A 16138-nucleotide genomic window follows, 5' to 3' on the forward strand; every position below is an offset into this window, starting at 1 on the left:
TGGAGGAGCAGCTCACAGGCAGCACAGGCTCCATGTGCCCACCCTGGAAGCACCAGTGGCACAGAGCTCCCCATGCCACCCGGGACATCTCCGTGTGAAGGCAAAGCCCAGCAGATGTGGCTGCGAGGGCCAACCCCCAACAAGGATCATCTCTGGGCCTGGCTCCCCCTAAAGCCACCCAAACCCCTTCCTGGATGCAGCAAAGGGGGCCCTATGAGTTCAAAGCTGCTGTGCTTGTTAGAAATGCTCAAGAAACTGGTGTTGCAAAGATTGGAGACCTGGGCAGATGCCCCTTCGCCCACACCAGGAATGTCCACCAGCAGCCCCTCCATTCCCAGAGCTTTGCTGTGCCAAAAGAGCCAGCAGCAGGAAGGAACCTGGAGCCTGAGAGCATCCACACCCAAGGCACTTGGCAGAGAAAGCCATCCCTACAAAAGCCATATCCATTCCCTGGGTGCCACCCTGGCACAGTCCCAGGAGCAGCCTCATGTTATCCAGCACAAGGGACATGGGCGGCCACCGACTGTCACCCAGGGGTGCCCTCAGTCCCCTGCAGGCAAAGCCTGGGCTGGGGCACTGCCTGCAGCTCCCCCAGCCCCGAGGGAGGAGGAATCCCTGGGCAGCTCCCAGGAAACTCCTGTCTGACCCCCACAAGTGGCACCTCTGTGATACACCTGCTCCCCCAGCTCACAGCCTGCCCTGAGCAGAGGGCAGGGGAGCTTCTCCTCCCACGCACAGAAGAGGCACACAGAAGAAGAGCTGGCTCCCTGCAGGCAGCAGCTCCCACACAAACCCAGAGATGCCATCCTGACAGGACCCTGCAGGAATGGGCACACAGACACCCCAGCAAAGGCACAACACTCCTTAATGGCATTTTAGGGGACAAACAGAAGGTTTGCTGGTGTAATCCCACCACAAACGTGCTCCCTCCAACAGCATCAAGGCATGTAGCTCTCCCAACTCCCAGAGCAGACATTCCCAGTGCCAGCTGGGAGCTCAGCCTGCTCCTGCTGTGCCCAACCTAGGATCCTCTGGTATTTTTAGCCCCTTTCCCCATTGAGAGTGGTTGTTTCCTTCTGGCAGCATCTGTGGTTATTGCACACACACAAGGCGGAAGAGGAAGAGAAAAAGACATTTATACACCCAGGAAACTTCATGGAGGAGACAAAAGCTCTTAATAAGCATTAAGTTTCACCAATTTCTTGAACACTGCAAAACTATGAGAGAATAACATTGCTCTTTGATATTTCTATAGCATCAGATTCGGGGAAGAAATAGGAAAGCTCTGGCAGCACCAACCAGCTTGGAAATCTCTCCAATCTGACCCCATTCTTCCCAGAACTCAAAGGCAGGTGTGGGGGTCTGAAAAATCAGGAATCTGGGCAAATCTGTAGCCAACTTGGAAATGGAGTGCCCTGAAGATCAACAGCTGAGATGATTTGCAGTTGAGTGGCTGACAAGTGACAGCCAGCACTAGGGTGTGTGTAGATACCAAGGGGCTGAAGGGGATGAAGAAAAGACAGGATGCTGCTGAGTGCACCACAGGAAATACCACAAGGTCTTCCAAGGAGGGAGACTATTCCCAGAGGAGACAGCAGCAAAGCCTTCAAAAAAAAAAAAACTTCAGAGGGAGCTTGCAAGATTTACTTCTGCTGAATTTTTTTTTTAATCAATTTTCATTTACATAAAAACACCAGAGTATCTCCAACGTCCCTTCTGCCTCTCACAACACAGAGCCAAGAGCCAGTGAGGAGGGAGAGGAGTAAACCAGGAAGGTTTGAGCATGAGATCAGCAACTGCTTCATTACAGCATGATTACAGCTTAATTGGCACAGCAGACTCGACAAGATGGCCTGTGTGCCTGAAATATTAATAGAGAAGTCCAGAGTTGGCTCTGGAAGAAGAGCTGGAGGAGACTTCACTCTGGAGATGGTGCCTCATGGCATCCTCTGCCAGAAGTCTCCAGGATACAACTCAAGAGCTGAAAAACCCACGGGTGAAGAAACCATAAAAACCAAGGGAGAGGGAGGAGCAACAGGGCAGAGGGGACCCACACATCCAACTCACCCTCTAGACACGAGTTCCTGGAAAATCCTGGAACAAATAATCCAGAAACAAATCCAGTGTGGATCTACTGAGGCCAAGGTGCATGAGATGCCTCATGCTTTGTCCAGCAGAGCCAAAGACCTGTGGGCTTCAGGGGTCTCAGCTCAGCTTCTAAGTGTGTCCAAGTGTCAGATGCCAGCTTGGGGACATGGTGGTGGTGAACACAAAACCACATGGGTAACTCACTCAGGGAGGTATCAGAGGTGGGATCGAGCAAGGGGTCCTGGGCACCTGTGGGACAGGTTTATCCACATGTCCATGAACACTTCTGGCAGCTGCAGTAGTGCTTCCTGCAGCTCTAAGGTGGGAAGCTAGAGGAGATGCAAGGGTGCACTGGAGAAAAATTCACCGTTCTCTCAGGAGACTGGAGAAATGGGCTGGGAAAAAAAGACATAGGATGAAACTTAATAGGAAGCAAAGTACCATAACTGGGGAAATGGACCAGACAGGGCAGGGCTCAGCAGCCCCAGAGAAGAGAGGTGGGTCACAAGCCAAGGTTAGTCACTTCATGCTGCCACAGGCAGAGTCATTTGTGAAGGCAGGAACAGGAGCATGAGACATTATCTGGTGCTGACAAGGCTGCAGGCACAGCACAAACAGCACACCCAAGCTCAGCATCGTGCAAGGAGCAAGGCACAGCACACACAGCACCTGTGCCAGAGGGCACAGCGTGCAGGAGCCACCAAAGGAACCACAGCTGGTCGGTCCAGGGAAGAGAACAAAAATCATGAACAGCTTGTACTGGTTTTCCAGCCAGAGACATCAAGAGGCACCTTGGCATTTGGGAAATCTCATGTTGAGGGGACCAAACCCTGGGAAAGACACCATGTGTCTATCCCTGCCCTGAAAATTGTTGCTGCTTTGAGGCAGCAGGAGCTCAATGGCATCTGAGGAACTCTGTGGCCTTTCTACAAGGCAGCCCTGCTGTTGACCCTCCTGGCAGACCTGGTGACCCCATTCCAAAATCACCTTCAGCCACTGAGTTCTGCAGCACCTCCCTCTCCCACTTGTTTGTAGGATGCAGATGTGTTGTCCCCTGCTCACAAGCAACCTGCATTTAGAAGCCAAATAACAGCATGTCCCAGGTCCCCTTGTCCCACACACTCCCAGCCCATTTGGGATGGAGGGCTGAGCAGAGCCAGCTGATGGCACCAGGCACCCAGGCTGGGCAGCTCACAGTGTGGCAGGGAGGTGATGGCTGGCCAGCAGTGGCCTTCAGGTGGCCCTGACTCTGCAGGCAAACAGCCAGAGAAGAATTTGATCTGGTGGGGAGAGGGCAGGACGGTGCCTCCCCTCTGGCAGCACTGCCCAAGAGGTGCAGACCAAAGGCTGGGTTCTCCCAGCTCAGGGAGCAGCAGATCCCTGCACCTGCTGACAGACACACTGCTTGCAGCCAGAGGACTGCCCTGTGCAGGGATGTGCCCATTTGGATCCTCCCCAGGAGATTCCAGTGCCAGTGAAGCTTGAAGCATCTCTCCTCTTTAAACTGCTGAATGACAGTGCTTGTGGGTACCACCCTGCCAAATGCTGTTCCCAAGACTTTTTCTGCTGCTTACAGCCCCAGTTAACTTCTCTGAGCAGAGCTGGGCTGCAAGGAGCCTGGAGGGGGACAGAGGCAGGGATGACAGCCATAGCCTAAGACAGGCCACTCTCTCCCTGGGGATGCCAGGGTGGAGCAATCCTGGAGGACAGGGATGGAGGCAGCAGCCACAGTGTATCCACCGTGCATCCCTCCTCCAGCCTCTCACCCACTTGTTGGGACAGCAACAGGTTTTGCTTGTTTGACCATTCCCCACGGCCCCCAGGCAGTGCCCAGCTCCCAGATCAATAATACATGCTCCCTGAAACAGATGCCTCTCTCAATACATCAAGTCACCTTGCCCTCCCGACAGGAAACCCGAGCCTCTGGCCATCAATCTTTCATTCCCTGGACATCATCTCCAACTCCAAGTGGCTGCTTCCCTTTCACTGTCTGGGCCACAGCGTGCCTGGGATGCAACAGGGGAACTCAGCCAAAAATCCAGCCACAAACCCAGGCAAAACTTGTCCAAGTTCCAGGGATGCTTGGCCAGACAGAAGTCAAGATGGTGATGAATAGCACAGTTATACCTGCATTACTCATGCTTTCCCTGCCCAGGCAGCTCTGCCCAGCTCCTAGCCTGGGCATCCAGGAAAGAATACAACTGCAACAGCCACAAAATAGCTTTTGCTGTTGTTAAAACTCCTTCTTTTCAGTCTATCCTCCCAGTGTAACTCCCTTATGCAGTGCTGCTCAAGTCACTGCAGAGAGCTTTTCTGCTGATGGACACGGTTGGCCAGTTTAAGCAGTAAGAGGATTTTATTTCTCACCATGGAAAAAATAAATATGTCTTTGCAGGGAATCTTCCCTGAGGAAAAAAGCTACACATGCCAGAAGAAAATAGAAAGAAGGGAGCGGGGTGGGGGGAAAAGGATGCAAGAGAAGAGACAGGTAAAGCTTTTCTCCCAATTTTCTGTGGGGCTAGACTGTATTCCTGCAGGATTTCACAGGGACAGCTCCTGGTCCTCAGTGCAAATCCTGCCCAGAGACTTTCAAACACCTGCCTGACACCAGACATTTGCTTCTCAACACTTGATTTTCCAGGTATGCCCAGGACCTGTCTTGTCTGCACTTTTCCACCTTGGAGTTATTCATCCCTTCCCTTGCTCCAGGGCAGGCAGCACTCAGCCTGCAGGCAGCATCAGCTGGATGCTGGGGGAGAGTGGTGGTGAAGCACACATGGTCCTTCCTTGCTTGCTGAAGCTGCTGGTTGCTGCTCCTTTTCTCTGCCCAGTAAAGGCACCAGCAGAGCACTGGTTTGTGCACTGGAGAGGGCAAGCACCCAGGCACAGACCCTGGCCACAGTCTCACTGCATTTTGTCTCCCACTGCACATTTTCCAAAGGATTTTCTCTATCCCATCACTTTAGGTGCTTGACTTCAAGGGGTTTGACATCTCAGGGTATTTATCTGGTCTTCCACTGGTGCTGCCACTCTGACCATCCTGACATGCCCTGCACTTGGATATGGTCCATACCCCCAGTGGGCATCATCCTTCAAGGTCCTCCAGAAAAGAGACTGGGTCTGGCTCCTCAAAAATATCCTTGGAGCAGCCCAGGCCCTCTGTTCCCCATGAATAAAAGCAGCCATGAACCATCCATCCCTTCTCCTTTGCTGATGACACTTTGTAACATGTCTCTGCTTAGGGGGTGCCTCCAGCATTCCAAAGCTGCCCCCCAAATTTGTGCATCCAGGTGCCTCAGAAGCCAGTGCTGTGCCTCCCAGCACAGCCAGAGGAGAGGGGCTAAGGATGTGGTGGATGGGCAGAGAAGGTCCTTCTTTCTTCTCACTAGAGAGCCAGGAAGCCACCTGCTTTCCATGGAGACTTTTGCAGACCCAGCAACTCCTGGGTCCCACCTCACTGCTCTTTTTTCACCCATCTGACAGCATTCCTGCCCATGTGCACCATGGTTATGCTTCTCCTGAAGCAAATATCCACTCCTACCAGATGTGTTCCCAAAGCAAGATCCACACCTGGCAGGCAGCTCAGCTGTGGATGGGAGCAAAGGTCCTCCCCTATCCCCAGATCTTGCTGTCTCCCCCAGAAAAAGCAGTGACTAAACTCTATTTTTGGGTTGAAGAAGCAAAATGCATTTGATTTTTCTACTTTCTAGATGAAAAAAAAATATGCCCTCTAAGAGATTTTTCTCTCTACCCAGTGGTCTTGAAAGAGATCCCAGAAGCAACTGAAAGCAGATGACCTCCCACCAGCATCAAAGCCCTGGCTCAGCATCACCTTCCCAAGGCTCTAAGCTCAGGCAGCAAATGCTGTTCCAATCTAATGCCACTCAGAGAAAAACAGGGACTGCAAAAACACTCAATGAATCCTCCCAGCTGCAGCTAAAAATCAGGTTTCCAGCCCCAGGAAGCCCACAGCACCCTTTGATAGCTTCCAACCGCCTCCCCAGCCCGGCAGTCTCCATGGCAGCCTGGTTTTCTTGCCAGCACCTTCAAGAGAACTGCCTGGGATACCTCAAAAAATAATAATTAGCCTCTTGCCCCTGCATGAATGGCTCAGGCTTAATTGCACTCTCTGACAGCCCAGCTCTCACTGCCATTGCTTCCCCTCCACCTGTTTCTCCCCAAAAGCTGGGATGACGTGGGAGTATCGCAGCAGGGACTGCTGCAGGGGTTCCCCACCACCACGTCACCCTGCCTCACACAGATCTAGCACAGTGTCAAGCAAAATCCCTCCTCAGCTTGTCTGCAACCTCCCCTGAGCCAGCCACGGAATCTCATCATAATTCCCCTGGGAGCAGATGTCTTCCTGAAAATATGGGAGAAATGGGAATGAAAAAATAGAAAATGCTGGGTGCACACAAAGATAACAAGGTCCCAGAAACCAGGAAGAGGTGAACAATCCTTCCTTCTCAGCAAACAACAGACCTCAGCACCTCAGCAGAGGGGATGAAAGTAGCAGTGCTGTTCCTCATTTGGTATGGAATCTGCTCTTTGCTGAACACACAGAATTAATTCAACTACGATGACCGGGTGGGGCAGACTGAAATATCCCAAACCCACTTAGGGAGGTTCCCTCAAAGCCTGGAGCACCCCAGTTGTGCATCACAGGTGTTGGAGGGGCAGATTTGCAGTCAGAGAGGAAACAGCAGCTTCCCGGAAGAGAGACAGCACAACAGGGCACAGAGAGAGAACCCAGAGATGCCCCAGGTGCTGCCACAGCAAGATCACCCAACACAAGCTATTTTCCATAACCACAGGGAGGCTTTGACACCACCCCCAGCCCAGGAACCTGCTGCCAGGGCTCATCCCCACCCTGCACCGCTGCAGCTCCTTGGGGAAGTCGAGTCCCTTCCCCTTTCCCGCTGACAGGGCACGTCACATCCTATGGGCAGCCCCACGGTGACTCCCAGCACTGGGCACAGCTTGCCAGAAAGTGGGCAACCAAGGTCAGGGAAGGTTAGTGCTCTCAGAGAGAGCCAAGCTGACACATCTCCCTCCCTGGCAGCTGCAGGGTGCTGGGAAGGACAGCACCAGCAGCACAGGAGAAGCCAGGCATGGCCAGCAAGCAACAGGCAGCAATCTCTGGGGGCACACAGTACAACAGCCCTGCCTGCCCAAACCCCATGGGCAGCTCTGCACAGTGGGGCCAGCATACCCAGAGCTCAGGGGTCCCTCCTGCTGATTTTTAACTTTTTAAATTATTGCTGGATTTTTACAAAACAGGGGAGATTTAATTAGAGGCTGAACTTCAGGATCTCAGCTTAAGCTAGAAGCGATGAACCTGAACCCAAATGCCATCAACAACCACCAACTCTCCTGAGCAAGAGCAGGAGAAACATCCAAGCATCATCACTGGCCACTTGTCAGCTACAGCCCCTCCAGCAGCAACTGGAGGGGAAGGATGCTCTCGAGCATGCTGTAGGAACAAGGATGCTCATGGCACGAAGGACCAGCAGCACAAAGTGCTACCCCGGCAGGAAGGCGCTAACCGGAGGGGGCCGCGAGGCCAATGTCCCAGCTCCCTCCCGGGACACGCTAGGGCTGCATTCACACCCGACCGCGCAGAGCAGGGCTCCGGGGCAGCTGCTCTCACATCCCTGCTCGCATATTGATTCGTTACATAAATTATGCAGCACCTCTACTCCTGATTAATATTGCTAATTGAGCTGGCAAGGCGGGGGAAGGAGGGAAATACCGTGAGGACACACAGTCAGTCATGCACCAAGCACACTCAGAAATGCAGAAGCCGCCGTGTCGGGGTGCTGGCTGGGTCCTGGGGGGAGCGGGCGGAGAAATCGGGAAGCAGGAATTCACTCGGGCTCTCCGCAGCTCCCCCGGGCTGGGGAGCAGCTGTGGCCGGGCAGCCCCGCGGGCAAGGAGCGGTGTCCGGAGATGCAGATGTGCGCGACACATCTGTCCGAGCCGGTCGCGGCGGGTGCTGAGCATCACCCGAACAAAGGGTGACCCCGGGGCCAGACCCCTCCCGCACCTCCTCCCGGCACCCAAACGCTCCGAGCTTCACTCAGCGTCCCCATCCCCCGCTGATGGCAGGCAGCCCGCCGGCTCCTTCGGGAAGCTTCACCGTATCGCGGCCGTGGCCGCCGCTGTCGCGACACGGCCCGCAGCGCGCGGCGGCGGGGCCGGGCTGCGCGGGGCGCGGCCGGGGTGGGATGGCGGGGGGCGCGGAGGGGCACCCCGGGCCGGGCGGGGGCCGGGCGGCGGGGGCAGCCCCGGGACGGGCCGGGGAACGCGAGCGCTCGGCGGGCGCCGCTCACCGTGGATGCCGGTCTGGTGAGTCATGGCTCCGCTGGGCTCCGCTCCGCTCGGCTCCGTTCCGCTCGTCCCGGGCAGGAAACGGCTGGGCAGCAGCACCGCCCGTTCCGGAGCGCGGGGCCGCTCCGCTCCGCTCGCACCGCCCCGGGGCGGGCCCGGGAGGAGCCGCCCCTGCCCCGCCATGTCGGGCGAGTGGCTGCGGCGCTGGCGGCGGGGCGGCCCCTCCGAGCGGCCCGGCGGAGCCCCGGCACCTGGCCCGGGCCCGCCGCCCCCCGCCCTGCGTTACCGCCGGCCCAGGTTCCTGCCCGGCGGCGCCGAGGAGGCCGCGCGGGGCGGGCGGGCCGTGAGGGGAGCCGGGCCCGGGCGGGCGCTGCCCTGGGGCGCGGGATACGCCGAGTGAGTGGGGCCGGGCCGGGCGGGGCAATAGTGCGGCAATAGTGCGGGTTTAGGGGTGGGCGGGGGGCTCCTGGCGGGGTGCAGCCCCCCTGCCCCACCTGCGGGCGAGGGCAGAGCGGCTCTGTGTCCCACAGGGTTTGAACCCTCCGGGGACACCATCCCCTGCCAGCCGCACCAGGGCTGTGACAAGTGGCCACGGCAGCCCCGAGAGCAGCACCGCTCTTAACAAAATGTCTTTAAAATAAAGGAAGGGGAAGACCACATTTTTAGAAATCTCTTGGTTTGCTGTTTTAACTGGCTCAGGCAGAACTCCAGCCAGGAGCTGTCCCCACGTCCTGGCCAGACCATGTCACGACCCCATGATGTTGGGATGGCACAGCGTGAAACGCAAGGAGAGCACACTCCCATCCAGGGACAAACATTCCCAGGGCTGGAAGGAAAAGCAGGGTGGTGGTTCTGCAATGCGCTGTGTCAATAAGGAAATGGCACGGTTGGGCTGCTGATTAGGGCTGCCTGAGGCCAGGGTGCAGGTCTCTGTGTCCCTCAGCTGGGCTTTTACCTGCTGCACATAAATGACTTAACTATTTCAGTCATCAGCAAAGAGATCCATGAGTTTGAAAAGGGAGCAGGGAGCATGGGCTGGGAGGGAGGGGCAAGGTGCAGTTGTTTGCAGGGGCTGCAGAGCAGCCAGCACAACTGGCTGGGAGAGGAGAGGTGCAGTGTGTCCCCACACCTCACCTGGAGTGTTTGCAGGGTTATCAATGCTGAGAAGTCGCAGTTCAATGAGGACCAGGCAGCCTGCTGTCAGATCTCTATCCGGAGGAGAGAGCCAGGCCTGGAGGAGGATGAGGAGTGGCTGATCCTGTGCTCCACGCAGGTATTGCCCCCAGGCAGACTGTGCTCACCCTGCTGCCAGCCTTTTGCTGCCACCCAAGGGTGCAGGTTCAGGAAACACAGGGTTGCTCCATCAGTCCTACATTCCCACATGCTGAAACCCTTCCTTGGGTGGGTTTAGGGATCCTGTGTACTCTCTTGCCAGCAATTACATAGCTCTGTCTGTAAATGCCATTTCTGCTTCCATGGCCCATGACTTGCAGCATTTGAGGTCATCCAAGCTCTTGGTGCTCTCATCTTTCCTGTCCTCCCTGTGCTTTCAAGAGTCAGTATGTCTTGCCATCACTTGGGCAGCAGTGTGAGCTGGACACACAGGATTCTCTCACCAGGCTCTGCCTCACTTCTTGTGAGATGGCCCCACCTCTCTGATACAGCACATGAAGGTGTGTGGTGCACATCCAGATGCTCAGGGCTGACAATGGGTCTGGCAGAGCAGCACGTGGGCATCGCTTGAGTCTGAGCTGCACGGGGGGTTTACCAGTGGCAGGGAAGGGTAGCTGGGGTGGAAAAGTCAGGCAAAACACATACAGTGGTATCTGTACAACTTCTTTAGCCCCTGTTTTGTCCCTGTTCCTCACAGCAGTTTCTGACTGGTCACTACTGGGCGCTGTTTGATGGCCACGGTGGCCCGGACGCTGCCATCATTGCCTCCAACTATTTGCACTACTGCATCAAGCAGAAGCTGGAGGAGGTTGTGGGAGGCATCACCGAGGCTCAGCCCCCCATGCACCTCAGTGGACGCTGTGTTTGTGACAGTGACCCCCAGTTCGTGGAGGAGAAGCACATCCATGCAGCAGACTTGGTGGTGGGAGCCCTGGAGAATGCCTTCCAGGAATGTGTGAGTACCCTGTGCAGGGCACCAGTCCTGCTGGGCACAGTCTGTCCCTCCCTGAGCCCTGGAAGGGCAGAGTCTGCAGTTCTGCTCGTTGAATAGGCTGGAACATAGGGCCAAACCTGTAAACGTGCTGGGATCACTCTGGTTCAGACCCCAAGGCCAGCCTCAGAGTTGTATGTTGGCAGTGTTGACCCAGAGCAAAACTACAGTAGCTCTGTACAATTCTGTAGGGCAGAATTGTACATTCTCACACATGCTATTATCATGCTCATACAGCATATACAAGTCCAAGCCCTCCCCGTCATTCTCCTAAAGCCTCCACAGTGCAGGAGCAGCAGCTGTGTAGGCTGTATAGGAGCAACATTGTCTGTTACTTTGCTGGTTTCCTGTGGCCCATCCACAGTCAGTTTTGGTTCTGGATTTCTGCTGGGAGGGATGAGACAGTGTCTAAAAAGCAGCAGCCCAGATCATGCCATTCTCTAAACTTGTTGAAACCAACAGGATGAAGTCATTGGCCAGGAGATGGAAGCTACAAACCAGACAGGAGGTTGCACTGCTTTGGCTGCCCTTTATTTCCAGGGAAAGCTATATGTGGCCAATGCTGGGGACAGCAGGTGAGTCATAATAAAAGGGGAAGTTGCTTGGGATGAGAGCTGAGAGTTAAGCAAGGTTTCCGGGTTCTTACTATTTTCAGCTGGGATACAGTTCTGGAGAGTACTGTTGAAAAGCCACTGTTGTTTAAGTTGTGCAAGCACTGCTCAGCAACAGTCAGGGATTTTTCAGCTTTTCATTCCACCAGCAAGGAGTTTTGAGGGCACAAGAAGCTGGGAGAGGGCACAGCTAGGACAGCTGACCCCAAGTGAGCCAAGGGATTGTTCCAGACCACATGGAACCATGTTCAGTGTGTGAACTGAGGGGAAAGGTAGTCTGGGTTCACTGCTGGGTAAGTGGCTGGGTATCAATCAGCAGGTGGTGAGCAATTGCACTGTGCATCAGCTGTTTTCTATATTCTAACTACTTTCTCACTATGATTTTCCCTCCGTTCCTGTCGTAATAAACTTAGTTCTCTCAACCCACAGATTTTACTTTCCTTTTTCCCAATTACCTGCCCTGTCCCACTGGGTGTGGGAGAGGGACTGAGTGAGTGTGTGGTGTTTAGCTGCCAGGTTAAACCACAATTCTGATTTAATCCTACAGATAGTAAATGTGCAGCCTAGCCATCCCCCTTCTGCCTGGCACAGGACCTGTTGGACAAAAGGTGCTCTCATGCCTTCTAGAACAGTTTGGGGATTTCAAGGGACTAAAGCTGCCCAGACTCAGCATTGGGGTGGTAATGCAGCAGTACACTGAGCCTGGCAGGTGTTTAAAAGCAAAGGGTGATTTCCCTCACTTGGCTGTGGCCCCTCATTCCTCTAACAATGAGCACTGGCAAACCAGGCAAGCACAATTCTCTGCTGCAACAGTGCAGTTGCAATGGAGCTGTATGAAACACAGTGGCATTTTTTAACAGTTTTGGGTGCACAGCTATTCTCTGGCACAGCTGAGCTTTGCCTCTTCCCCCTTGTAGGGCAATTATTGTCCTGAAGGACAACATTGTACCTATGAGCAGTGAATTCACCCCTGAGTCAGAGAGGCAGCGAATCCAGCACTTGGTGAGTGACTCCTTCCACGCATCAGACAATCCAGCTGCAGGCATCCCACTGGGCCAGAGAGGGCTTGGGGCCAGAGGACCTCCAGCTTTCCTTGAGGGCCACTATGTGGCCATGATGTCAGCTGGCACTAGCCTGGGAGGGCTGGGGTAGAAATTCAGCCAAATTCAGACATTCACGTCCTCATCGGAACATGCTTTCCCAATTCTGGTCTCCATTCTGCTGCTGGGAGTACCAGTCCTGAGGCAGCAGCAGCTCTGGTGCTCAACTCCACTGAAGCAGCACCTGACCATGCTCACCCCTCCATTCCCACCTCCAGGCTTTCCTGTTCCCTAAGCTCCTGGATGGTGAATTCACCCGCTTTGAGTTCCCACGGAGGCTGAAGGGAGATGACGTGGGCCAGAAAGTGCTGTACCGGGATTACTTCATGGAGGGCTGGTGAGTCCCTTCTGCCTGAGGGCAAGGCTGCAGCACAGGGCAGCTCTACCTGCTCACAGCGATGGGGAAGGAAAGGAGAAGGGGCACAACCTGCTAGTGAGAGCAGCAGCATGGTGGTAGGCAAGGGTGCTGTGAGCAGCTCCCTCCCAAGGACCAGGGCCCTGCAGGGTGGTTAGAAAACAGGATGGTTCTGGCATCCCTCACAGTGGGGCTGGTGCAGGGAGTCCCAAGCTGCTGCAGGTACAACTGGAGAGGAAACGGAGAGTGAGGATCACTGTGCCCCATCCTCAGTGAGCTGCCTGTGCATGGGAACACCAGAGTTCAATCAGAGTCAAAATGCTCTGGCTGGGTTGTACTATCAAGTTAGACAAATCCCAAATCAACAGTGAATTCTCTGTTCCAGGGGGTACAAGACGGTGGAGAAAGCTGACCTCAAGTATCCTCTTGTCCATGGTCATGGGAAGCAGGTAGCTTAATGCTTTATACACTGGGAAGGCACAGGCAAGTCTTCTGGGGGTTCTCAGTGTCCCTGTCACTCATGTTACACTCCGGGGCACTGCAGCTGGAGCTCTGCTGTTCTCCAGCACAGCACAGTCAGGATACAGCAGCTTCCTTTGCTGCCTGGCTGGTGCAACCCAGAGCCCTCTGGAGCACCCTCCTCCAGAGTACAGCAGAGCAGAGAGCAGCCCTTAGGGAGCATGTCCTTTCCTCATCTCCCCTTGTACACAGGAACTTGATTCAGATGAGAACTTCGTCAGCTCCCACTTGGGCCTGTCTCCTTTAGCTCTAGTGCCTTTCCCACAAACTGTCCTCGAGGAAAGGCTGAGAAATGAGCCTAGAAAGGGAAGGAGGTAGGGAGAAGCAGTGACTGCACACATCCAGTATCTGCCTGCTGGGGTTGAGCAAAGTTCCATCACCTCCCCCAGCACTACAACCCACATGCCACCCTGTTTACAAGTCAGTGCAGAACCTCCTTTGCCAGAACAGACACCCCCAAATCAACCCAATTTTCTTTCTTTCTTTCCACCTCAAACCAAGAGCAGATGTCACCATGGGCTTCCTGAGGTCTGTAGCATTACCCAGAGCACATGTACTAACTCCATAGCACACATGGAGCCATTCACAGTCAGGCTGTTTCCATGCTCCCATCAGGCTATTGCATCTGATCACTTCTCCATCTCCAAAGGCCCCAGAGGCAGTTCTGGGTGATGCTTGGAGAAAGGTCCTAAAGCAACACATAGGTCAGCCATTAAAGGCACCACACCCTGATGCTTCAATCCTGTTTTGCTTTGTTTGGGGCCAGGCTCGCCTGCTGGGGACTCTGGCTGTCTCTCGAGGCCTGGGGGATCATCAGCTCAAGGTCATTGACACCAACATTGAAGTCAAACCCTTCCTCTCCTGCATTCCTAAGGTCAGTCACAGCACATGGGAACTGTACGGTGGAATTAAATAAGCTGCTCCTCTGTAGGATGGACTTTTGCAGACTTGGCAGGTCTTAGCATTTCTCCAAGCACCCTGATCCCAGCGTGTCATCTCTCAGGGGAAGTCTCATCCCCCTGACCCCTCTGTTAATTGCAGGAATTTACTCCTCTGCTTTCCAGGTGAACGTATTTGACTTTGCTCTGCATGACATTAAGGAAGATGATGTCCTCATCATGGCAACTGATGGCCTCTGGGATGTTCTGTGCAATGACGTGGTGGCCCATATGGTCAGGAGCTTCCTTGCAGAAAACAGGACAGATCCTCAAAGGTAATACCAGCTTTGCCTTTGTTTTCCCTTCCAAAGAACCTGGTCAGACCTACAACAGGCTGAGATCCCACTGTTTCCAGGTCAGCTCTGGCATGACCACTCTTTTCTATGACTATGGAAACTGCCTGCTAATCTGTCCCCATCCTAAAGTAACAATCATAAAGCTGATGTCTTAAAAAACCTTGCTATTTTGACAAGCCACATCTCAATGTTGTACTTAAAGGGAATAGTTGCTATATTACCCCAAGCCTTCATTTTTCTACCCACAGGTTTTCAGAGCTGGCCAAGTGCTTGGCATGCAGAGCACGGGGAAAGAAGAGAGGCCACCAGTGGATGCTGGATGACAGCCATGAGGCATCCTATGATGACATCTCTGTATTTGTCATCCCACTGCACAACAGGGAAGAGGACTGACTGTCAGCACGTCTGTGTTCCCTTACTGTGGTGTCATTCAGCATCAGCCTGAGGGATGTCTGCTGCACACGTGTGCACTCTCTTCCAGCAAAACCATTTGCAGTGGAACCTGAAATGCACAGCCAGCACTTGGCACAGGATGAACAAGATTAGCTCTCCTTAACAACATGCAAGAGAAGCACAGTGGGCAACAAATCATTCTCCCTTCTCATTGCTGGACCAAGGAGAACCTGCAAAGGGGGCCATGCAAGCCAAAGGGCACTTGTTCCAAGATCTTTGCGGTACAGTGACACTCAGATCCATATTTCTACTGATCCCTCTCCCTTTTTAATATTGAGCAATAAGGATCAATTAAGATCCAGCCAGTCTGAAGAGCTGGCTTTTAATCAGACTTGAACTAAGCTGAACTGGATGCATAAGCTAAAGCATCTCTCGTATCCATTTGCTGTAACGTGAGATGTGCTGAAAACCTGGGAGCTGCTGCCAAGACAGCATTGGGCACAGCTGTGCCTGTGGCACTGGAATGCTGGAGCAGTAGCTCAGACCTTTTGAGACAGTTGCCATTTGTAGGCAGCACCACCTCAAACCCAGAGGATGGAGCCAGGTGAAGCTTCACCCTGCTGTACAGAAGATTCCTGTGCAAAGATACGTGCCTTATTCTTATGTAAGAACACTGAAGTGCATTAGTAACACAGTGTACAGATTTCTAACAAATCTTAATCCACACTTGCTGACACTTTCTCTATTCAGGTCATTTCTGGTAGCAAAGCAGGTTTTGTAGCAGCAGCACTGATGAGAATCAAGGTGTTTGAGTGCATCAGCTGATTGAGTAGAAGAGCTCCAAGTAAAATAAAACCGGTTTGTTGCAATTTGTCTGCAGTGCTGAATCTCAAGCACTCATTCCAGCAGAAACAGTGCAGAACACACAGCAGAGTTGTCTTAAACTCTGAGGATCTGCTTCCCAATTTATTAGCTAGGCAAATTCAGGTCTGGACAAGCTCCCCATCTCCCTGAGTCCCCACTTTGGTTTTCATTACTCATTATACAAGTTCCAGGATTCCCTAGAGGAGCAGCCAAACCCCAGTGTGTGTTTAAGTTCCGCAAGGATGAAAGTCCAAATAAAAGTACTTTGTTTTTTTTCCCATGCATCTTACTGTGGTGTTATTCCTGCTGGGGATTTTACACATATCTGGGCTGGAGGAAAACAGCCTCATAAAATCACTGGGGAGTTTTTGCTTTTAATTTGTCTTTGCTTGTCACCAGAAGCATTCCCTTACCAGAACTGCTGCAAGGGCTTGCTGCCAAAAGATTATTTCCTGCACTGGGAGGAAAGTCCTCCCAGGA

The 16138-nt window shown here is 53.7% G+C and overlaps 2 protein-coding genes across 2 annotated transcripts in view; one reads left to right on the forward strand and one right to left on the reverse strand.

Annotated features, from left to right (window-relative positions):
* TWF2 (twinfilin actin binding protein 2) overlaps positions 1–8751 on the reverse strand; it is a 24537-nt gene extending 15786 nt beyond the window's left edge. Inside the window, exon 1 of the mRNA XM_079317311.1 lies at positions 8421–8751. Within this exon, the coding sequence (XP_079173437.1) occupies positions 8421–8601 (181 nt within the window). The 5' untranslated portion in view covers positions 8602–8751. The remainder of the gene's footprint in view (positions 1–8420) is intronic.
* On the forward strand, positions 8600–15938 carry PPM1M (protein phosphatase, Mg2+/Mn2+ dependent 1M; the record flags this gene model as incomplete). Its single annotated transcript, XM_079317305.1, has 10 exons — positions 8600–8814; positions 9568–9691; positions 10292–10546; positions 11045–11157; positions 12111–12195; positions 12512–12630; positions 13034–13097; positions 13934–14041; positions 14232–14380; positions 14650–15938. 10 exons carry the CDS (start codon positions 8600–8602, stop codon positions 14792–14794), a joined length of 1377 nt encoding a protein of 458 aa, XP_079173431.1. The 3' UTR covers positions 14795–15938.
* Positions 15939–16138: the final 200 nt, after the last annotated feature.

This window comes from Erithacus rubecula (assembly GCF_903797595.1).
Source record: "Erithacus rubecula genome assembly, chromosome: 13".
Classification (NCBI taxonomy): Eukaryota; Metazoa; Chordata; class Aves; order Passeriformes; family Muscicapidae; genus Erithacus; species Erithacus rubecula.